At 39.9% G+C, this 24903-nt stretch overlaps 1 protein-coding gene across 6 annotated transcripts in view; it reads left to right on the top strand.

Annotated features, from left to right (window-relative positions):
* AHCTF1 (AT-hook containing transcription factor 1) overlaps nt 1-24903 on the top strand; it is an 82249-nt gene that overhangs the window by 33700 nt on the left and 23646 nt on the right. For all 6 annotated transcript variants that reach the window (XM_059147007.1, XM_059147006.1, XM_059147005.1 and 3 more), the window contains 14 exons: nt 61-242; nt 703-764; nt 1606-1734; nt 9863-9953; nt 11003-11092; nt 13363-13503; nt 14120-14224; nt 14882-14975; nt 16944-17067; nt 17209-17265; nt 18627-18773; nt 19335-19522; nt 24097-24241; nt 24318-24449. In XM_059147007.1, coding sequence (XP_059002990.1) covers nt 61-242; nt 703-764; nt 1606-1734; nt 9863-9953; nt 11003-11092; nt 13363-13503; nt 14120-14224; nt 14882-14975; nt 16944-17067; nt 17209-17265; nt 18627-18773; nt 19335-19522; nt 24097-24241; nt 24318-24449 — 1687 coding nt within the window. The remainder of the gene's footprint in view (nt 1-60; nt 243-702; nt 765-1605; nt 1735-9862; nt 9954-11002; nt 11093-13362; nt 13504-14119; nt 14225-14881; nt 14976-16943; nt 17068-17208; nt 17266-18626; nt 18774-19334; nt 19523-24096; nt 24242-24317; nt 24450-24903) is intronic.

The following is a 24903-nucleotide window of genomic DNA, read 5'->3' as shown; positions in this document are numbered from 1 at the left end:
TTTCACATTTGTGTGTGTAGCAGCTCGGTCAGTTAATGATTTTGTAACATTTTCTTTTAGAGCAGGAGAATATCTGCATAACTGCTCGTACTTTGCATTGTGGTCACTGGATTCCGTTGTGAACAAGACTTACCCGCATTACATCTTGGATATACTAGTTAATGAGAGAAGCTTAAGTAGAGGAATTCCCCCTTCATATCCACCTCCCGAGCAGTTTTTTAACGCAAATATTTACAACTTTGGTATGTGTTTCCTTAATATTACCTCGAGAAAAATAACATGCACAAGTATATCTGTGTGGGTGTTTGTACGTGTAATATGTATTTGTATAGTATGTGTGGTATCTATGTAGTGTGTAGCATGCAGGTATATGTGCTTACCTGTTCATGTCTCGTTACTGTTAGTTAATATATGGGTAACTTAGGAAATTTAGTTTGATATGTACACCAGAAATTTAATACTTAGGTATTTTATAAAGATACTATGACTTATGAATTCGCTAGAAAAGATAAGTATTATTTATGTTAAGTTTGGTATCTTGTCAGAATGGAAATATTTGGAAAAGTTATTTTAAAATTTATTATATGTAATTTGATATCTTGCCTAACAGTCTGTTAGGATAAATTTTGTTGTATTAATGCCGTCTATGATATAATTCGTAAGCAGATTTTATTTTATTATTTTTTTACATCTTTTTTTTAGATGCCACTTGTTTGTTAAACTCAGGAATTGTTCATATAACTTGTAATGGCTTTCAAAAGGAGGTAGGTAACAACTAACAATGTGGACAGAGTATCTTAATGAACTGAAGTCAGATCATGGATTTAAACTTTATTTAGTGTTAATTATGTAAACTGTTGTTTCAGCTTAAATGGTAGCTTCTGCTAGGTTTGTGATATGAGCAACTAGTAGCATCAGTTACTGATGGCAGCGTGCCAGAAGATGTATTGGGGTTGTGTGGATGTTAGCTACTTGAACCGTAAGGAAAAGAGCGGAAGTAGGTCAGTGCCTTCGCCGTATCTCTTTGTATCCATACTCTTCATTCTCCTCTTTCTTCTCAGGAAGCTTATGAATGAGGCAAGTAATGCAAAGAAGATACCTAGCACAGTGTCTGGCGCAGAGCAGGCAATGACTAGATGTTGAAAAAGACTTCTCCAGGAAAACACAAAATGACAGATTTTGAAATTGATAACCGGCTAGATGTGCCTGAATGCCATATTTATACTTCATATTGGATCTCTCTGACATTAGATCAGGAGAATAAACTGCAGGGTGTGTGTGTGGGGTGTGTGTGTGTTCATTAAGACCTGTCACGAAGTCTGTCAGCTGTCAGCATTGGAGAATGTAACAGGGTTACCCATCAAAGACAGAATGCCCCCCAAAGTATCTTCATCAGTAATATTACTTTTAACTAGCATGCATTGGTTTAGCTCAAGAACTTGTAAACCCGTTTCCTTGCAAGAAGTGTAAAAATGGAGTCTTAAAATTTCTATTTAGTGTCTTTTAGCTTTATTCAGAATATTAAGTACAAAGTAGATGATAAGTTTATTCTTAAATTTGATTATTTGAAATTATGTATTAATGTTTATTCATCAATCTTTATAGACTTTGAGGTTTTTAAAGAAATCAGGAGCATCTCTCAGTGAATTCATACCTGATGGCTATAATCGATGTCTTATGGCTGGCCTTCTGTCACCAAGACTTACTGATACTCACCCTTCCAGTTTAAGTCAGGTGAGATGATTTATAACACTGTTGTTTCTTTTGTTATTAGCTTTCTATTATAGTATTACATTATTATAGTAAAAGTCTACTAGATAATTTCTGCAAAAGTAGATTCAGTAGTATAATGCTCATGGTTCATGATCAGTAACTGTGGTCTTAGGTTTGGCTTAGAATACATACTACCAGGACCCAGTAGGCCATAACTTGGCACGAGGTTCACTTAGCTGTATAGAAGGATTTAGGACAGAAGCCACATTGTGGCGGCCCCAGGCATGTCATGAGTAGAAGTAGTAACAGGCCAGGAGCCATTTTCCAGCCGCTGTGAAAAATGCGTAGGTACAAGTGAGTAAGACCTCATGAGTAAAAATCATCTTGACTCAGGTGGATTTCATGGTCTAGAATGCCAGTATGTGATCATTGGCATGAGTGTCACTGGGAACTTGTGCTGTCATAGGACTGTTGAATCGGAAGTTCTAGGAGTGGAACCCCGCACTTGGTGTTTCAAAAAGCCCTTGATGTGGGGGTGCCTGGGTGGCTCAGTCAGTTAAGCGTTTGACTCCTGATTTCGGCTCAGGTCATGATCTCAGGTTCCTGGGATTGAGTCCTGCTTTCCCTCTCCCTTGGCTCCTCTGCCTGCTTGTGCTCACACACACTCTCAAATAAATAAATCTTAAAAAAAGAAAAAGCCCTTAATGTGATTCTGATGCAGTGTTCCAAGAACCACTGCTTTATAGAAACCGGTATCTTCTGAGAGCCTGTGAGGAGATTCCAAGTTCCTGCAGAACAAGGCCGTTCTAGAAGTGAGACTCACTCATGGAAGCCAAAATCTCAACTTCCTAGTGGAGGTTTATAATCCAATCAGTTTTCCTGGTCCCAGTACATTTTACCTACCAGGGGACATTCTAACAGTAAACAGTGTTGCCTGGGGACAGCTCATAATTCACATTTAATTTAACTCATTATTTGTTAGTAAAACACGCTAGAATAAAGTAAGCTCCATTTTCCCATGGAGAAAGAGAAAATGTTAACTCTCCCTAAGTAGTGTTTGGATAAACTTATTTTAAAAATTACAGATATGTGGGGTCCCTGGGTGGCTCAGTGGATTAAAGCCTCTGCCTTTGGCTCGGATCATGTTCCCGGGGTCCTGGGATTGAGCCCCATGTCGGGCTCTGCTCAGCGAGGGGCCTGCTTCCTCCTCTCTCTCTCTGCCTGCCTCTCTGCCTACCTGTGATCTCTGTCTGTCAGATAAATAAAATCTTTTTAAAAATTACAGATATGTAACTATGAATTGCTGGAAAAAGAGCCTTTTAAACACCCATGGGATATAAATACTGCCACTCATGGTTTAACATTTACGGTTGGATTTTAATACTTAATTTCATGGAATAAGTGAAATATTCGATACCATTATCACTGGGAGATTCCTCCCTCCTTCCTCTCCTTTTATAGTTTGGTACCTATGTAAATATTAACCATGTGGTCATGTCGTGATCATGGTCGATGTTAATGTTCTTACTACATAGCTTGTTTTTTCCTGGAGTTTCTAAGTGGCCTTAAAAAAAAAAAAAACACAAACACCTTGCCTAGTCTCACACAAGCTTAATTTTTTCTTCCAGTTAGTTTTTGCTTTTTTGTGGTGCTCCTTTAGACGAAGGGTCTGATCTTCTGTCGGATTACTTCATTGCCCACTAATTTGTCGCCTTTGTCTCTGGTTCTGTTTTGGGGGAGATTTCTTCATCATCTACCTGGCTTCCCATCAGCTTTTTAAAAATTTGACCCTCATATAAAATTTCTGTGAGTACTTTTTCTTTGATCAGTCTTTTGTTTCTAGTATTCTGTTTTATGGATGACTAGCTGCTGCCCGTGTGTGTTCACAGTCTTTCTTGATTTTTGCACTGGCTCTGTTTCCTCTGCAGTCTAGTTTCTTCGTCTAGTCTCTTTGATGGCAGGGGCTCTCCTTATGCATTTGGTGGCCGTCATCTGTTCATATGTAAAGTGGGTCAGTAACAGATGATACACTGTATTTTGCAATGGTATAGTTCATGGAGAGGAATCCTTTTCTTGAGAATAGTAGATGGGACATGCACCATTTCAGTGGAGCAAGGCCACACTTTGGGGGAGCCATTCCATTTTCCCAAAGATCTGTGATGCATGTGTCCATGGTTCTTCATTGCAGGGTCCTAAGGGGGTATGGCTGGCTGTTCCATAGACTAAGTGTCCACCGGTTGCTTATTTTTAGCCCAGGTCTGACCACTCTTGCCCACCCCCTCCTCTGTACCTGGACTCTCCACGGACTTAGCCTGAGGGCTCAGAGAGCTAACTTGACTAGATTCTCATCTGTAGCTCCCGTCTGTGAGGACCTAAGGATGCGATTTCCCTCACACTGCTGAGTTCATCACCTTTCCTCATGACTGCCATTCATGGATCTTGTTGAGCTGTCTCACCCCATGATGCCTTCTCTTTTCTTTGCCCTCGTTGATTGATACCTTTCTCTGCTATTTACTACTGATCACTCACTGGGGTCTGGTGATGATACCAAGGCAGCAAGTAAATGGCTGTGTGTGATGTTCCATCTTTATCCATAGGTAACAAGAATTTTCTTTTTTTCAGGAAAGGCTAAAGCAGTTTATAAGGTTGCTTTTGTCTGTTGTGAGTAATAAATGGTCTTTTTTAACCCATCTACTTGATCAGAGTTATGGGAGAATTGCTAATATATTGTGCAGAAGATATCTATTCTTTCTGTCTAATGGCCCAAGAATACTCTTGAGGGCTTTGTTTGATAAAACGGCATCATCACACTCTGGGCGGTTGATTTCCAACCATATGCATTCAGGGAACACCTTTGCTCAGTCTTTCGTTCATAGTACTCTGTTTTATAGTGTCCATTCAGCTGCCCTCAAGAAGACAAGGAGAAAAAGCACCAGATTCAGAGTGGTTTCCTCCCAGAACTTCGGCCCCAGTGGCCCTGCCCACCCTACTGTCAGGAACTGGAACTTACTTTCCGGCCCAGTGCTCCAGCTTCCTGACCGCAGAGAACTCACGGCTCATCATCTTCAGGCCTTGAGCACTCCCAAGAGCTCCATTTAACTTTCTCACTTTAGGGAACTTGATACAGATTCTTTTTTTTTCCTGATTATACACTGTCAAATTTAGTTAAAGCAGTAATACCTTAAACGTGAAAAATAACTTGTAATTCAGCCACGTGAATAAAACAGCATTTAATGTTTTCCGTGATTAAAATCTGGTATCCACCCCACTTGGGTTTTTTTCCCCCAATTACATAAATAATACATGAATAGTTTGGATTTAGAAAATCGCTATAGGGTATTGAGGCATGTAACTATTGGCATTTTGTTAACCATCCTTCGTGTGCCCTTTTTTTAAAACTCCATTCCCAGAACAGGTCAAAGTAAATTACATTGTTTAGCAATGCACATGTAGAGCTAAAACAAAAAGAAAAGCAAGAACATGATGACTTCAGAAGGCAGGAAAGGGGTCGTGGTTGCCATGGGAGATGAGAGAGGTGGGTGGGATTTGTTTTTGGTCAGGTCCAAGCAGACACAGCTTCCAGGTTACTGCCACATATTCTCAGTCTAAACCTGGGTGGTGGTCTTGTCAGTGTCCCCTTCATAATCATTTGTTTGTATACATGGTGCATGGATTTTATGTATACTTTTCTTTCATGACTCTCTTTGTATCCCTTCTTCATATCGGGAAAAGGATGATACAGATGCAATTTCATATTTTCATTGGGTGGTCAGTGTTCTGTTAATTACATTATTTGCAAGTTTTACCCTTGTTTTATTGGGTCTTTTCCCTCTTGATTTCTTTTATGGTATCTTTTGCTACATACAAATTAATATTTTTGTAATCAAATGCTCCTGGCTTAAAAAACCTTGCTAATCAATGCTTCATTACCATTTAAGGCTTAGTTCATCTGTGTTCATCAGGTAAAGGTTGCTTTTCTTTCTCCTGGATGAGGATGAGTACAGCTGTGCTACACCCCTTACAAAACAGAGCACAGAATGTCCTTTTGTCAAACTACTGAGATACCACATTTATTTGATTTCCTCTGTCTGTGTACTGGGTTCTGTTTCTGGGTTTTTTATTATGTCCCATTAATCTGATCTATTTCTATGCCATTTTAATATACTGCTCTAATATTTGCTGATGTGGCTCTTTTTTCCCTATAATTGTCAATTCATAGGCATTTGTTCTTTTGTATTAATTACAACATGATTTTATCCAGCACTCCCATTGGAACTCTTCTTGAAAATTTGTTATAGTCATGTATTAATTTTGGAGAGAATATTTTTATCATCATTTCATCTAAGTCTTAAATGGTCTATTTTCTCATTTATTCAGGGTTGGTTTTCTATCTCAACAAGATCTTATAGTTCTTTTCAGTTCTTACAGGTGTCTCTTGTGCTTTTATCTCTTAAGTGCTCCATAGTTGTGCTGCTTGTGACTAGAACGTTTTTCCTCTATTAAATTCTGGGTGGTTATTGCTGGTACATAAAAATGCAGTTGGATCCGCAAATCAGTCAATGTGATACAACACATCAATAAAAGAAAGAACAAGAACCATATGATACTCTCAATAGATGCTGAAAAAGCATTTGACAAAGTACAGCATCCCTTCCTGATCAAAGCTCTTCAAAGTGTAGGGATAGAGGGCACATACCTCAATATCATCAAAGCCATCTATGAAAAACCCACCGCAAATATCATTCTCAATGGAGAAAAACTGAAAGCTTTTCCACTAAGGACAGGAACACAGCAGGGATGTCCATTATCACCACTGCTATTCAACATAGTACTAGAAGTCCTAGCCTCAGCAATCAGACAACAAAAGGAAATTAAAGGCATCCAAATCGGCAAAGAAGAAGTCAAATTATTACTCTTCGCAGATGATATGATAATATATGTGGAAAACCCAAAAGGCTCCAGTCCAAAACGGCTAGAACTTGTACAGCAATTCAGTAAAGTGTCAGGATATAAAATCAATGCACAGAAATCAGTTGCATTTTTCTACATCAACAACAAGACAGAAGAAAGAGAAATTAAGGAGTCAGTCCCATTTACAATTGCACCCAAAACCATAAGATACCTAGGAATAAACCTAACCAGAGAGGCACAGAATCTATACTCAGAAAACTATAAAGTACTCATGAAAGAAATTGAGGAAGACACAAAAAAATGGAAAAATGTTCCATGCTCCTGGATTGGAAGAATAAATATTGTGAAAATGTCTATGCTACCTAAAGCAATCTACACATTTAATGCAATTCCTATCAAAGTACCATCCATCTTTTTCAAAGAAATGGAACAAATAATTCTAAAATTTATATGGAACCAGAAAAGACCTTGAATAGCCAAAGGGATATTGAAAAAAGAAAGCCAAAGTTGGTGGCATCACAATTCCAGACTTCAAGCTCTATTACAAAGATGTCATCATCAAGACAGCATGGTACTGGCACAAAAACAGACACATAGATAATGGAACAGAATAGAGAGCCCAGAAATAGACCCTCAACTCTATGGTCAACTAATCTTCGACAAAGCAGGAAAGAATGTCCAATGGAAAAAAAGACAGCCTCTTCAATAAATGGTGTTGGGAAAATTGGACAGCCACATGGCAGAAAAATGAAATTGGACCATTTCCTTACACCACACACAAAAAAGACTCAAGGACCTCTGTGTGAGAAAGGAATCCGTCAAAATCCTTGAGGAGAACACAGGCAGCAACCTCTTCGACCTCAGCCACAGCAACATCTTCCTAGGAACATCGCCAAAGGTAAGGGAAGCAAGGGCAAAAATGAACTATTGGGATTTCATCAAGATCAAAAGCTTTTGCACAGCAAAGGAAACAGTTAACAAAATCAAAAGACAACTGACAGAATGGGAGAAGATATTTGCAAATGACATATCAGATAAAGGACTAGTGTCCAAAATCTATAAAGAACTTAGCAAACTCAACACCCAAAAAACAAATAATCCAATCAAGAAATGGGCAGAGGACATGAACAGACATTTCTGCAAAGAAGACATCCAGATGGCCAACAGACACATGAAAAAGTGCTCCATATCACTCGGCATTGGGGAAATACAAATCAAAACCACAATGAGATATCACCTCACACCAGTCAGAATGGCTAAAATCAACAAGTCAGGAAATGACAGATGCTGGCAAGGATGTGGAGAAAGGGGAACCCTCACACTGTTGGTGGGAATGCAAGCTGGTGCAACCACTCTAGAAAACAGCATGGAGGTTCCTCAAAATGTTGAAAATAGAACTGCCCTATGACCCACCAATTGCACTACTGGGTATTTACCCTAAAGATACAAACATAGTGATCCAAAGGGGCAGGTGCACCCGAATGTTTATAGCAGCAATGTCCACAATAGCCAAACTATGGAAAGATGAATGGATCAAGAAGATGTGGTCTATATACAAATGGAATACTATGCAGCCATCAAAAGAAATGAAATCTTGCCATTTGTGACAACATGGATGGAACTAGAGCGAATCATGCTTAGCGAAATAAGTCAAGCAGAGAAAGACAACTATCATATGATCTCTCTGGTATGAGGAAATGGTGATGCAACATAGGGGCTTAAGTGGGTAGGAGAAGAATAAATGAAACAAGATGGGATTGGGAGGGAGACAAACCAAGTGACTCTTAATCTCACAAAACAAACTGAGGGTTGCTTGGGGGTAAGGGGGTTGGGAGAAGGGAGATGGGGTTATGGACATTGAGGAGAGGGTATGTGCTTTGGTGAGTGCTGTGAAGTGTGTAAACCTGGCGATTCACAGACCTGTACCCCTGGGGATAAAAATATATGTCTATAAAAAATTAAAAAATTAAAAACAAAAGATACCTTTCAAAAGACCTAAAAAAAAATGCAGTTGGTTTTTGTGTATTCACTTAATATCTATTTATCAAATCAGAATCTCTTATTAGATTTTCAAGGTCTGGAGTCATCAGCAAATACGGGCTTCTACTTTTTCCATTTTTGTTTATCTTCTCACAGCGTTTGGTAGAACCTCTACAAACTTTGGAAAAACAGTGGTACCAGCAGACATTCTTGTTTTGTCCCCAATGTTAATGTAAATTGCTTTACTGAGTCTCCATTTAGAATCATGCTTTTCTTCATTTTGAGGGAGTCTTTATCATAGTTAAGCCCCTCTGTTCCTGTTCGACTCATCTGTTTTTTCATTCAGTTCTTTTAAAAAAGTTTCTTGTTCTAATGAATGAAATTCATACGTTTCTTTAATATTCAGCGTGATTTATGATGATTTTAAATAAGGCTTGTTAAGACACAGCTATATCTTATAGTTACCTGCTTACAGTGATTTTTAGTAAATCCATGGAATTGTGCACCTGTCTCCACATTCAGTTTGAGAACATTTTTCTCACCCCCACAAAACCCCCATGTTCTCCCCCCATTTCCCAGCTTTCAAACCACTCTGCTTTCTGTCTTCATAGGCTGCTTGTTACTTACAGTTCATCTGTGTGGTATATGCATCAGCCCCTCATCCCATTCGTTCACCCATTCTTCGGTTGGGGGGCATTTGGTTTGTTTCCAGTTTGGGACTATTATGAATGATGTTGTTCCATGTATAGTTTTGATGTGGGCTTGTGTTTTCATTTCTCTTGGGTATGGAGTTGCTGGGTCATGAGGTAACTCAGTATTTAAGTTTCCCAGAGTGGCTACCATTTTCCATTCCCACCATCAGTGTACAAGGATTCCAGTTACTCCACGTGGCCACCAGTGCCTCTCACTGCCTTTGTGTTTATAGCCGCCTAGAGAGTCATGAGTTTTTAACTCCTTAAATATTTGTATTTTTAAAATTTATTAATTGGTTTTAAAGAGAATGCCTGTGGGGGAGGGGGAGAGAGAGAACCTCAAGCAGACTCTCTGCTGAGCATGGAGCCCCACACAGGGCTCAATCCCAGGATGCTGACATCATGACCTGAGCCAAAACCAACAGTTGGACACTTAACCCAACGGAGCCACACAGGTGTCCCTAAGTGTTTGTATTTTTATAGAACTTGCTATCTCTGAGACTGTGATCAGATATCTTCTACCCTCATTTCTTACTCTTTTTCCTTTTTTTAAATGCATGGTTCAGGAAGAACAGTTAGAAGCTATCTTGTCAGCAGCAATCCACACAAGTTGCCTGGGACTTCTGACTGGATGTATCAAAAAGTGGACAAAAGAAGGTAAGATTATGGTTTTTAACAAATAAAAAAATCACTTTTATATTTAAAATTTTTTAAATAATTAATTTAGGGGTTTAGTTAAACTTTATTTTGAGCTAATTAGATTCACATTGCTATTTTAAGACATTGTGTACAGAGATCCTGTGTTACCCTTTATCATCACCTTCCCTCTGCAAGATCTGGTAAGCTTCTGGTACAGTATCCCAGTCACGACCCCCATGTTGTCCTTTTTATAGCCACACCTATGTCCCCCTACGCATAATCCCAGGGAGCCACCAGTCTATTCTCTATTTCTATAATTTTGACATTTCAAAAATGTTTAGAAATGACATTATACAATATGTAACTTTGGGATTGACTCTTCAGCAAAATTCTCCGGGATTCATCCCAGTTGCTGTGTATCCTTCTCTTTTAAAAACACACATGCTACACCCCCTTTATTTTTTTATTGAGTCATTCGAGAATAAGTTGAAGGTATCAACATTTCTCTTCTTGTAAGTAATTCAATATTATTTCCAAGACCAAGAACATTCATTCCAAAACCACTTTATACTTACAAAATTCAGAAAAACATTGATACATGCTGTTATCTGATCCCCAAACATTACTGGAATGTTACTAATTGTGCCAGTAACGTCCTTGATAGCATTTATAGGGATAGAGAATCCAAAATGGAATCCAGCATATACTTTGTATTTAGTTTTTATGTCCTTTTAATGTCTCTTAATCTCATATAATTCCCAGGCCTTTATCTTTCAAAAAATTGGCTTTTTTTTTTTTTTTAAAGATAAGCCTATCAATTTGCAGACAGTCTTTGAGTGTGTGTTCTTAAGCTTTCCTCCTGATTAGATTCAGAGTTGACATTCTTCACAGCAGCACTGCGTAAAACAGTGTGCTCTTTGCTGTGTTTCGTACCAGTTTGTTAGTATTGACGTTCCCACTGCTCACTTGATCAGTGTGGTCTTGGTCAGGGTTCCCCACTGGAGCTACTGATTTTTTGTTTGTAATTAATAATCCTTTATTTTTTTCCATGGATATTTACTAATAAGAACAACCAAATTCTGCGGCCAATCTTCGCTTTGTTCTTGAGTGGACGTGGAATAAAGTGGTTTTTACAAAAGAGGAATTTGACAGACTGTGTAAGTATTATATTAAAATATTAACCTCGATTTGTGTTTTAAGTACATGACAGTCATCATTTTTAATCATTTTGAAGTTGTAAACTTTTTTTTTTTTTAAGATTTTATTAATTTATTTGAGAGACAGCACACGTCGGGGGAAGGGGCAGCAGGCAGAGGGAGAGGGAGAACCAGGCTTCCTGTGGATCGGGGAGCCCAAATCGGAACTCCATCCCAGGACCCTGTGATCATGACCTGAGCTGAAGGCAGATGATTAACTGACTGAGCCACCCAGGCGTCCCTGAAGTTGTAAACTCTTTAAAGAAGTCTCAGAGGAAAACTTTTCTTTTAATAGTAGGGTGGCAAAATTAGTATTATTTTTATGTTTGTTTTTAAACATTTTATTTTTAAATAATTTCTGCACCCAGCATGGGGCTCGAACTTAAAATTTCAAGTTGAAGAGTCACATGCTCCACCACTGAGCCAGTCAGGTGCCCCGACGAAATTCTTTCTTGAGCAAGACTTTGCAATCGATTGTTAAACTGGCAATGTGTTAACATGCCTATAATACCAACTTTCAGAGTTGGACATTTTCTTTGATCTTAAGAGATTAAAGTATGAAGTTTGCGGATGATGGAGTCAGGGGGGTATGCCAGTTGACCTCAGAAGGTTCCCTTCTTACTCATTTTCTGTTCAAAATATTTATAACCAAAAAAAAGCTAAAGAGGAGGGCAAAAGGGGCACCTGGATGGCTCAGTGGGTTAAGCCTCTGCCTTCAGCTCAGGTCATGATCCCAGGGTCCTGGGATCGAGCCCCATATCGGGCTCTCTGCTCGGCAGGGAGCCTGCTTCCTCTTCTCTCTCTGCCTGCCTCTCTGCCTACTTGTGATCTTTGTCAAATAATTAAATAAAATCTTTAAAAATATATATTCTTAAAAAAAAAAAAAGAGGAGGGCAAAAACTCATCACCTCTGTCTTCTGCTAGCAGGTGACGTTATCAGTCATTTGCAGTAATTTTTCTTCTTGTCAGGCTTATTCATTCATCTGTCGTTAATCTGAGTTTTGAGGTGTCCTATAAATATCAGAAACCCATTATGTACAAAAATAATGTGATTGCCCTGTACATGAAAGTATAATTTAAGTTTAATTAGAAGTATATATTTTTGTTATTTCTATCATTGTATCAATGATGAATGAATTAAATGGACTTTTTAGTTAAGTTATTTTTAGTAGAGAATCTACTGTTAGAGACATGGGGTTCTTTAGTATTTTTAGGTCATACTTACAAAACATAAATATGAAATAATTATAAATACTTAAATAATTGAATAAATTATTTGAATAGTTATTAAATATTTAATCACTTAGTTAAAGTCAGGAGCAAACACCTGGTAATTCAGAGTTAGGGCCACAAAATGTATTTTTTTGAGTGGAAAATATATTCAGGACTGGGTTATGTAATTCATGTAAGAAAAGAAAAAAATTCAGATTGGTTCATAAATTATATGCCTTTATTACACTTTGAGCATAATCTGGTACATCAGGTTTGAACATGGTAACTCAGCCATTATTGCTGCCTTGAGCTGCATTACTGGTTAATGGAGTTCTTTTAAAAACCTAAATGTAATAAAAACACAAAGCATAGTATTTTAAATGTATGGGAAGTGAAGCAAATCAATTTGATTTGAGGAAGGATTTCTAATTAAGATGTTTTCTAGTTTCCAGTTACCCAGTAAATATTAATGTGATTAAATCTTAACTAAAACATGTAATCAGTAGCAACTAAAATACCCATTTTTTCCCCACAAAAGGATTTGAAAATTCATTGTTGAGTTTAAAATGAAAGGACAACCAAGTCTACAGTGAATTATAACAAGCACGTAGTTTTATTATGTCTTTATCTGAGTCTTAATGTCTCACTTTGGAGCACTGGAGATGGAAAAGTGCTCTTATAAAATAATCACAAAACAATGTGGCATGTAAAAGATCTGATAGGAAAGATTTTTACTTGAGGGGGAAGCATTTAACGAATAGACTTATTTCTAGTCAGTCTGAAGTTGACTCTGTGTCCCCTTCCTCTGCTCACATTGCTTGTTCCTTGTTCTGCATCTTAAAAAACTAGGAATTTATATTTGTCCCTTCGGGGTTTCTTAAGGTTATTTGCCATTTCAAAGTCTCATAATGTGTAGTCTAACTCTGTAGTTAATAGGAGTTTGAGAAATCTTGCCTTTATGATTTTAACTAACTCGGATTTATTGTGTCAGAACTAATCTGGTATTTTCTCCTGGAAAGGCATACCATTATTTGATGGCTCGTGTCGTTTCATCGACCCACAGACCATACAGGCTCTCCAGCAGTGCCACTTGCTTCTCAGCAACCTTAATTCCGTCTTAAATTGTTTCACCACAGAGGCCCAGGAGATCACGGAGAGAGGTGTGCTCTTTGTCTCGTATAAATGAGTTTTTGTTTAAATTTTACTTCAAGGAAAAATAAACTTCCTTGTCTTCCTTGTCTTAGATGCATCATTGTGCAAAGTACGAAGAGACTTATTTTATTTTTATTTCTTAAATGGAAACTGCAGACTATTACTAGATGTGCCCTGAGCCCATGCTTAAACATGCTTGGGAAATCTGCGGGTTAAACTTACTGTTAAGGTAGCGTACGTACTTCCAGTAGAGTTTCAAATTCTTCAATTATATGTAAGTTTTTATTCACAGAGGTCATTGTAAATGTTTGTCTTTGTTTTGCCATTTAAACAAATAGCCAGTTTCACGTAAAGGCCCGGTTTGAACAACCTACAGGAATATCCCTGTGCTGGTCTGTGTTACTGGCTGCGTTTGACTTGGAAATGCAGCATAGGCGGAAGCTCATGTAGCTTAGATGTCTACTTAGTGAGTCATCCCCTTTAGCATTGTGGAGATTTTCTGTTCAAGCTAAGTATATTGAAGAATCCACATACGCTGTTAAAAGTTTTGAGAACTGGGCAGGGTCTTGATTCTCCACACGGTTGAAGCACTGCACGTTACACGGCTGGTGTTTGTCTCCGCAGGCCTCATGGACTTGCACAAGAAGTGCCTGATCACGCGGCTCATCAGCCAGTACACGCAGGCGGTGCTCTGGTTCTGTCACTCGGGGCTCTTACCCGAGGGCTCAGGTAAAACACGGACTTCAGCTGCGGATATTACTGGAGACTTTCTGAAATCTCTGTCATTTGAGGGGTTCTCATTTTCGGGTTGCCTTTTTTCCACCATCCCTCTTCCATTAAGAGTTGTTTTAATATGTGTATTAACCAAGATTATTTGCCATCAGTCGAATACCTCTTTTCAACTAATGTATGCTACCAAGAATTAGATTTGACTTTTGCTCTGGCTTGTAGAGAACACTTCTAAGTCCTCTAATTTTCTGCATTTCCAGGGCACATGTTAGATTCTATTGAGAAGCACTTCTGTCCCTTTGCTTAATTGCTGTTGACCTTACTCTTTCATTATTCTCTGTGATTTTTACCTAAATAGTGAATACTGCTTGCTTTCTAAGTATATGAATGATTAAGGATTAAGGGGATGGAATTATCTCTGGAATAGCTTTTCCAGAGTTTTAAGCCTACATCCTTGTTTTTTACCAACTGTTATGAGAGACTCTTTTCTTGTTTGTGTATCTGTTAATAAAGGGATGTGTATTTATTACTTAAATTTAGGAAGCCTGCAGACTAAACAGTATCATGCAGTTATAGTAAAATAATGTGGATGACCTTAGGTATTGTTAGGATGTTTTGGAAATATTACTAATTTTCCTGATTCTTAAAAAATTCTAGATGATGCTGTGCAGTTGTCCAGGTTGTACTACAACTACCCTGTAATTCAGAACTACTACACCAGTCGTCGACAGAAGTGTGAGCGTCTGGCAAGGTACCTTCCAGAATTTTCCAAAACCTCTTAGAAGTTATTTTTGTAAGAAGTCATCTCTTTCTCAGAACAGAATTCATGAGGCTACAGAAAGATGAAATGCGTGGAATTCTCAAGTGACAGAATTTGTTACTAGCATTATTATAGTTGTAACATTTGCATGTTTGCCTAGATCTGTTACACCTCATTTGATAATTTGAGTGTGGCTACTCGTATTTCCTAATTAAGAGTTGTTACCACAGTTGATTTATTAGAAGAAATTCTGTCATTTAAGCATGTATTTTTCCTGAGGATTCTTATTTATACTTTTTAAAGATGTTATTTGTTTATTTGACAGACAGAGATCACAAGTAGGCAGAGAGGCAGGCAGAGAGAGAGGAAGGGAGGCAGGCTCCCCGCTGAGCAGAGAGCCCAATGCAGGGCTCCGTCCCAGGACCCTGGAATCATGACCTGAGCTGAAGGCAGAGGCTTTAACCAACTGAGCCACCCAGGCACCCCCTGAGGACTCTTATTTACTTATTTATTTTTATGAACATATAATGTATTTTTATCCCCAGACGTAGAGGTCTGTGACTCTCCAGGTTTACACACTTCACAGCACTCACCATAGCACATACCCTCCCCAATGTCCATAACCCCACTACCGTCTCCCAACCTCCCTCCCCTCAGCAACCCTCAGTTTGTTTTGTGAGATTAAGAGTCTGAGGATTCTTATTTAGAAAATGACTAAAGGCTCCCAATTCATCAGAAAGCCACAAAGCATACCTTCAGTTAGGCTTTTTATGTTCTTTCCATTAACAGTTGCTTTTCAGGCCCTTCAACCACTGTGTTCCTGTTTTCTTTGTCTTATTTCCTTTATTTTTCCTTTTTAATATACATGAATGTTACTCTCATTGGTTCCTTTGAAATAATGAAGCAGAGGTAATAGAACAAAGAGCAGGGATTATATAGCCTTGTTCCTCGGGTGGGAGTGACGCTTGCAGCACAGCATGCAACATTGATAGTGGTGGTTCACGAACATGGACGTCAGGTGTGTTGTCAGAATCCCCTAGAAATCAGTCCTCAGAAGGCCATGCTGTCTATAATTTGGTATGTGGCAAGTTTGGGGTCCGGTCCTTTAGAAGAAATAATCTTGGAGCCTAGGCACCGAGGTGGGAGATTGATTAGGCATATTATATTTATTTAATTTTTAAAGATTTTATTTATTTGAGAGAGAGTGCACACTTGAGCAGAAGGAGGAGGAGAGAGAGACTGTGAAGCAGACTCCCTGCTGAGTGCAGAGCCCGCCGTGGGGCTCCATCTCACAACCCTCAGATCGTGATCCCAGCTGAGCCACCCGGGTACCCCATCAAGCATATTTTAAAATCCTAGATCTGTTAGTTCCTAGATCTAATTCTAGATATGTGTCCCTGAATGGCTTTGCTACGTTTTTCTAATCCTGCTTGTCACGTAAGACTCGCAGGCCATGTAAATAAAGGTGGAGTGGTCGGTGTGGTGCTGACTGTCAGGGGGAAAGCTCAGGAAGGAGGAACTGCCACCCACCGGGCTGTTGTAGATGAGGCAGGTCCGGACAGGTTCTGCTGCCCACTGCAGGCGCTCGGGATAGGTTTTTGAAGGAATCGCTGGGTCAGAAGACTCAGGTGGTGAAAGGGAACTCATAGCCCTTTGACTGAACTGCTGGGTGTTTATACCCGACTGGCTGCTGTGCTCTTGGGCAGTTTGCTCTGGGTGGTAGAAGCAAGCTCAGGCATCTGGCGGCTGGACCGCGCTCTCCCCCGGGGAACCTGTGTGCACCAGCTTCCTGGCGACCAAGCCCGAGGCCTCTGCATCTAATTCTTGTTGGTGACTGGACTTCACGTGGTGCCAAATGGGGTCCTGTTCTCAACTCTCTTCTCCTTTGGATTGTGGGGATCACAAGAGTTTGGAATAAACATGAATGGCGAATAATCCTGAATGTTGCCCGTTTTGCAGAGGGAAATGGAACCCCGATTGCCTGATTATTGACGAAATGGTATCTCAATTGGGAGACGGCGTTGAGAGGTTGTGGAAGCGGGATGAAGGAGGCACAGGAAAATACCCTCCATCTAGTCTGCACGTACGTTTCTGGCCACGTGCTCCCCCTGAAGACTCTGCGGTTGCTGGGGGTATTGTTCCCTCCCGGCACGGGCTTGGGAGAATCAGGAACTGTGAATGAGTGAACATACAAAAAACACTGAATTTTTTATCCCTTTTACAGGCACTGCTTGACATATACCTATTGGATGACGTCACTGAAATAAGCAAACATGCTGTTGTATCCTTTAAACACTGTCAATTCCTGTATTACGTTCATCATAAAATTTGAGAGTAATAGGAACCTCAAACGTCTAATCCAATCTCAGCTGCACATTTGCAGTTTTTTTAAAGGAAGGTTAACCCAGGGTCTGTTGTTTGGGTTCGAATGGTCTATGGCAAATCTGAAACTATGCAGAATTTTGTTATAATTTTCTGGGGTTAGGATCCACAGCTGTCATCAGATTCTCGTGTGTGTGTGTGTGTGTGTGTAGAATTTTGTTATAATTTTCTGGGGTTAGGATCCACAGCTGTCATCAGATTCTCGTGTGTGTGTGTGTGTGTGTGTGCGCGCGCGTGCAGAATTTTGTTATAATTTTCTGGGGTTAGGATCCACAGCTGTCATCAGATTCTCGTGTGTGTGTGTGTGTGTGTGTGTGTGTGTGTGTGTGTTGGACATCATCAGAGTTACCAACATACCAACAGCAATTCTGAAACATTGCTGGCCAAATGGTCTTCTTTTTCTTTCTTTCGTTTTTTTTAAAGATTTTATGTATTTGTCAGAGAGAGAGAGAGCGCACAAGCATGAGTGGCAGGCTCCTCACTGAGCAGGGAGGCTGATACAGGACTCAATCCCAGGACCCTGAGCTCATGACCTGAGCCAAAGGCAGAGGCTTAACCTACTGAACCACCCAGGCATCAAATGATCTTTCTTAATGAGGTTAATTTATGTGTTCAATACAAATACATAATAAGTTAGTTTAATATTATGTTAGGCCTTGGGCCTGAACCCAGTCTTATTTGCAATAGTATTTTTGTGCTGATGTCAGTTTCTGAGTTTAAAAATGTGTAGTCCAGGGAGGGGTGGCTCAGTCAATTAAGCGTTTGCCTTTGGCTCGGGTCATGGTTCCAGGGTCCTAGGAACGAGTCCTGCATTAGGCTCCTTGCTCAGCGGGGAGTTTGCTTCTCTCTCTCTGTCAAATAAATGAATAAAATCTTTTTTTTTAAATGTGTAGTTCCATTCATAAATTATAAGTTACATGATGTGTTTGCTTTAGCCTTTGGCTTTTGCCGATAACTGGAATTTTGTCTGTACCTCTGCTTCTTCAGTGCTAATAAGCTACTGACTTCATGAGGAAAGTGGGCTTTTGTTAATCTCTTTTGCAGTGGTACTTACTACTGAGTGTGAATTTGTGAATTTGCATCTAGAACTGGCTGCACAGTTATTTAATAACACTGCCACACCAGGGTATCTGTTTAGGCTTTCGGAATCCTGAAAGCAGCCTCTTTAAGCCTCTGGTGCTGTAGTCTCTTGATCCCTAATACAAGTAGATATGTAGGAGATTTTCTTCTTGTTACTGTCCTTAATTCTCTTTTTTAAAGACCATTTATTTGTTGCTCGATATTATGTATTCCTTCCCAAACAAAGCAGATACTTGCATTGAGTCTTTTCCCACTGCCTTTGCCATTCCTTGGGGCCAGGTGAAACTTATTCAAGGCTTTTGGCTGATAGATCATAATGACTATGCGGTAAGTCTGTTCGCTGAGAATGTAAGCTTTCATCAGCTGTTAGAATTTCAGAAAGAAGTACGTAGCTGGATTAATTGTGATATTAAAGATACGACTCAGTCTACTTCTGGAGTAATTTACGGACTCAGTTCAGTCGATACCTTTATCAAGCAGTGTCATCGGCAATGAGAATACAAAGATGCAACACTTTAGGACCTCAGGGCCCACAAGGTCTAAAGAAGGAAATAAGTACTAGTGGTGCACTAGTGGTGCAGATTCGGCCATTGTTTTGTTAGAGACCCGCTTGGTGTGTTGCCATAGAAGGCAGGACTTGGTATTGATGTGTGACCTTGGTGGCAGAAAGATTTTACGTCAGATCTCAACCAAGCCTCAGAAGAATGGGGCTTTTGATAGGCTTTTATTTAAAATAAAATGTACCATGGATTAAAGTAGAACTTGACAGGTTATGTTTAAACTGTTGTTTGTGGCTGTAGTGTCCCCTGTCTTTTTAAAGGCTAGGTGTTTTTGTCCAAGTGCATCACATTTTATGTGCATGTAGCATTTTTTGTGTTTTCTTTGCAGAGTGGCTTGGATCTTCTGTTCCACCCAGCTACTGTAAAACCTGTGTCATGGCAACACTCAAAGATTATTGAAGCCTTCATGAGTCAGGGGGAGCACAGACAAGCCCTCCGATACATTCAGACAATGAAGCCCACGGTGTCCAGCGGTGAGGATGTTACCCTTCACCTCACCGTTTTGCTTTCCAATAAGTAAGTACATGTTTTGAAAACACCGTTGAAGCCTTGATCATGTATGTTAATAAAATGGAATTGATGAGACTGTCATATAAAATACTTTGCTTTGGTTGCGTTTACATCCTGTTCTTAGGATTCTTCATTGTCAATGTTAAGAAGAATATAAAAAACCTTTTATCTTAGAATAGGATGAAGAAGGAGGACTCTTGAGTAAAAGGGGAAGCCAAACTGAGCTTCATTCAGAATTCTCTCTCTTGCTAAATGGCAATGTGGGCATCTCCCCTGTGGGCAGTTGAGGTTTGGGGGGGGGGGTTGGGGGGAGGAGCCAAAGATACAAAGGAAGGATAAAGCCCTATTGAGTTGTAAAATCAGGTTTTGTATCTTAAATACCTGAACCAAACGGGATTTGAGCAGGTGGGGATTTGAGTAGGTCCTGTCTTTACATTGTTCCTTTTCTTCCCTTTGCCAGTGTTAGTGCTCTCTAATCAGCATGCTATAGATCCGTTCATATTATAGCTGTATATGTATATTGCTGTAGTTACTTGTGTATGTGACAACTATGACAAGTTAAAGGCATGATTGGAAATACAGTTGTCTGGTAATTTGGGTTTTCTTGTTAACCATATGATTTGGGGAAATTGCTTGGAGCTGTTACTTCCTATGAGATTGTAACTGTTTTATACAACTCACTTTTTTTTATCAGTTCTGTTGGTTGGTCATTTTTATATTTTTAGAAATTCGTTTCTTCACTCACCCCAGATTGTTTATGAACCAAATGCTACTTCAGTATCAGCATTCGCAAAGTTAAGCTTTCTTTGTTCTCAATGTATTTCTGAGAGGAGAGGGTTGAATCTCTAAATTTCAGGTAGAAGAGGAGTTCTGTAGTATGGTAATGGGTTGATTAGATAGGTAGGACACTGCTAGTGTCCTCGAAAGGAATAAATTAGGAAGTACTTGTTGAAATGAAATAACTTGAATTAGCCACAAACATTTGACTAGCTGAATAAATCTGGAATGAACGTAAGGGCAAGACAAAATTTAAAGAAGCTAGCGGCGATAGAGGTTTAAAAAAATGGGTTAAGAGTCCCAGTACTGAGTAGTCAGGCAGCATGTAAATTATTTTCAGTTGCATAAAAGCTGTTCAGTCTACTGACTTGAAAGAGGTTGTCCTTAACCACTAATGCTGACATCGAAAAAACAGATGTTGGAATCTTGGAAAAACACCTTTGAAAGGTTGCTTGTTTTCCTCTGCGATCCTTGTTATCTGTTATCCTTCAGTTCATTCACAACACATTTTTGTGGTTTGCTGGGTAGATCCTGATGAAGTTCTAGAACCTAGGTGAGGTTCGGTGGGCAGGAAGAGCATATGAAAACTCCCGTTGAAACCTCCCTTCTCCTCCCCGTCCCCCAACCGCGGGGTATATAACATGCTGACCCTCACAACCCCGGGCAGCAGCTCTTCCTGCCCACGGGTCCTGTCCCCGTGCTTTAATAAACCACCATTTTGCACCAAAGATGTCTCAAGAATTCTTTCTTGGTCATCGGCTCCAGACCTCAGCCCACCGAACCTCACCTAGGTTCTAGAACTTCATCAAGTAGTGGAGTATGAGGGCTTTCTTATTTTTAAAATTTACGTCAGTGTTGGCAGTGGAACAGGCTTTCTTGGAAGTTGGAGATAGTGTTGTCTCCTGCTAGAGGGGAAATGGAAAAATACATTATCATTTGCCCTTTGCCTTCAAGTATACTCTCCTGGTAGATTAATATTCGATAAGTCATAATCTTACTCTTACTACATTTGCTCAATTAGGAGTGGACATCATACTTTGAATTGGAAAATTTCCATGGACTGGTGGATGGAGGGTCAGGAATTAGGGTTGGTTTTTCTTTTGTTTTGTTTTTAATTTTCAATAGTAAAATACTTACATGCTTCCAAAAGGTTCGGGAGGATACACAGTGAATTTCCAGCCTGCTACGCTGCTTCTTGGTACCCATCAGTGTTAATAATTTCTAGTGGTGGACCTATGTAAGCAAGTGCATGTATGTTTCTTCCCCCTCCTACTTAAACTCCCACCCCACCTTTTTGAAAGCACTTGCTAGCATTTAATGAACCTCCCTCTGTGTGGCTTCAAGCTACTAGGATGCAGGCCCCAGCCCCGCCATCACACACACCCTTCATCTCCTCAGCTCTTCTGCTGAAGAAGTTCGCCCTTCGTGATGACGGGCTGTTTGGGGAGCGTTCTTTTCCCCAAAGCTTTGTAATAGTCCCATCACAGCACATTAGTGATGGGAGCAGCTCCAGGCTCATTTCTAGCAGCATTTACCCTACCACCTCTCCCTACCACCCCTACACAAACAGTGCTACAATACAAACAGCACACTCTATGTCTTGCTACAGTGTACTTTTTCCTGTTTAATTTGGACTTGATATCTTGATAGGACAAAGAGACTTTCCTGACTTTTGACAGTTACGTAGTAGTTCCTTGTGATGTGCTGTGTCAGTATTTATCGAACCAGCTCGCCTCAGCGAACATTTAGGTATTTTTCAGTCTGTTGCTATTTTAACCATTGCTGTGAGTAACCATACATTTTACACAGGTGCAGATTTCGTTTGTAAGACATAAAATCCTAAAAGTGGAACTACTGGGGGAAGGGACATTTGATAGCTCACGGCACACTGCCCTCTGGTGGGTGAAAGTGGTAACAGAGTAACGGGTTTCATCTCACCAAAATAATAAGAGAATGCACCTTTTCATAAAGCTGCTATTTCCTGCTTGTGACCTGCCTTTTGTTTTTGTGTGTGTTGTTGAGATTATTCTTCCTAACATGTTAGAGCTTTTTGTGTGTTAGGGATAGTAATCATAGGGTTTTTTTCCCCTCTTGTTTGTCATTTGTCTTTTTACTTTGTTTTAGAATGGATTTTGTTATGTTGAAAATCATGAAATCAGAATTATCAGTATTTTCATTTGACTTTTGTGTTTGTTTTTTCACTTTAATGTCATTTTTTGTTTTTAGTTCTCTTCATGGTATCTGCCCACTTTTGTGGTTTTTGTTTTATCATTTAGGTATTGATTTATCTGAAATATATTTTGGTAAAAGCATTTTTAAAAGAAGATTTCAGTGTATACAGAAATAGAATAGTATGGTGAAGGTTCCATATACCAGTCTTACATTGGATTCTACAAATAGATAATGTCCTACCTACTTCAACTTTATGATCATATGGTTTATTTTTAATTTATGTTGATATACTTATTCATTCTTCTTGTTTATTTTTCTGTCTATAAAAATGTGCTCATTTTCATACTCCCATATTTTTTAGGCAGGAAAAAATTTACCCCCCTAAGACACTCAGGTTTATAACAATCATACTCTCCTCCCTGTCCTGGTATGGGGTGAAATACAAGGCAGTTTTAGATTTTTAGGGAATACCTGTAAATTTGTTAGTTATCTGGGTTCGTAACCTTTGTAAGTCCTGCAGAGTATGTTAAAATATTCTGGTCCCAGAACAAGAAAATGAACAGTTGGCCCTGCCTGGCCTGTCAGCACAGGGAGCTCTTTTCTTCCCTGAGGAACTTTATATCCACAGGAAGCCTGGCTCAGTGCTGTGCAAGTTATTCTTCCATGTATTTCCATGCTGAATATTAATCGACGTGACTTAGTTCACATATTCTGTGTTTCTTATATGTGTCTTGGTTATTTATTAACAAGTTTTTATGTCAGTATTTGTGACTATTTCAATAACCACAGCTAAAGCTTTTTTATGAAGTTGTCCCTTGAAACCAAAATTATGTGTTGACTTAGAATTTGGTAAATGATGGCCTTTTTAAGAAAAATTATTTCCTGGTACTCATATGTACTTGCCATGTATTCTACCTCTCACAGCTCTGAAAGTTTTCAGCCCCTCCAAAAGTTCTGACAATTTTAGTGTATATCTTTCAAGACATTTTGTTACCTATTTAAGTAAATAAGTACATAAACATGTATAGGCTTTATTGGTTAATTTTTTTACAATTATAGTCACTGCTGATACAGTTTGAAGCTTGGTTTTTTGTTTTTTCAAGAGTATGTTATGAGAAACACTGTTGATGTCTCACTGCCCACAGAAGACAGTGTCTCATGCCCCCACATGGTGTCTGAAACTCCCTAATTTAACCCATGTTTTCCAGTCAGCTCTTGCTTATAGATCGGTCAGAATATTCTTTGACTGAGATAAGCCCGTCAGCATCCCTTAAACACAATGGTGCCCGGGTAGGTCTTTGCTCCCTTCCCCTTCCACTGCTCTCCTGCCTGGCGTGCATCCGTAAGGGCCCGGCTTTCTCTGCCACACCACAGTGATGCTCTTCTTCTCACGCCCTTGTATGCTCTGTGCTTTCCTGTCCTGTACTCCAATAACGACCCAGAACAGCCTCACACGAAGTCTGCTCGTGAGATCAGCAGACGTCTTGATGCCGTGACGTGTGTTTAAGAAAAGCTCAGAGTTCTCCAGCGTTACAAACCCAGAGTGTCACTGAAATTCTGTAGGTGGGTCGCTCGTTTGGAAAGCTTCCAACGGCTTTCCTAACACTAGGTCTCGCGGAACGCTGTTTCAGGTACATGGTGGAGGCCTGGACATTCCTGCGGCAGCACTCCACCAGTCTGAACATCGAGCATCTCCTGACGCACACGTACAGAGTCTGCCAGGAGACAGGCCTCATGGAGGACTTGCTGAAGCTGCCTTTCACAGAACTCGAGCAGGTAACAATGCCCCAGCACGCGCTTGTCGGAAATGCAGGAGAAGGGAGTAGCTAACAAGTGTTTTGCTTCTTCCTAGGACTGCTTGGTGAGATTCTTGCAGTCCAGCACCAATGTTCGGAATCACGAATTCCTTCTAGTTCACTATCTGCAGCGTGCCAATTACGTCTCTGCCCTGAGGCTGAATCAAACTCTGAAGACCAATTTTTCGGTATATAGTGAAATGTGTTCCATTATGGGGGCCAAGAGAGTAAGGAGAAGTGGTAACTGTTGTGTGAGAGTTTCTAGCTCAGTAACCACCGAGGCTCTTCATATCCCCTCGACCTTGGAGATGCCTCGTCTGACCTTCCCTAGCACGTTGGGAACAGGACATTCTTACCTGGGTCCATTTACATTGGCCATTTCTATTTAGATAACTGCCCACAGTCCTGCCAGACTAACCACTTCACTTAGGGGGAGCTAGAGGAGGAGGTAGAGGAGCAGTGGGAGTTACGTGGTTCGAGGAACGTGGACTTCAGGGCTCAGACAGATGCTCTTTTGTGCCGTGCTTGGAACACATTCTTGGAGCCTTGGTTCTTCCATCAGTAAAATGACAGTATCTGTTTGTGGGGATGCGCACGATGTGTCAGAGGTGACCTGTCGCCTGACCCACGTAGATACTTGGT

The sequence above is a fragment of the Mustela lutreola genome, chromosome 14, assembly GCF_030435805.1.
Source record: "Mustela lutreola isolate mMusLut2 chromosome 14, mMusLut2.pri, whole genome shotgun sequence".
Classification (NCBI taxonomy): domain Eukaryota; kingdom Metazoa; phylum Chordata; class Mammalia; order Carnivora; family Mustelidae; genus Mustela; species Mustela lutreola.
This window is presented reverse-complemented; position numbering and strand designations above follow the sequence as displayed.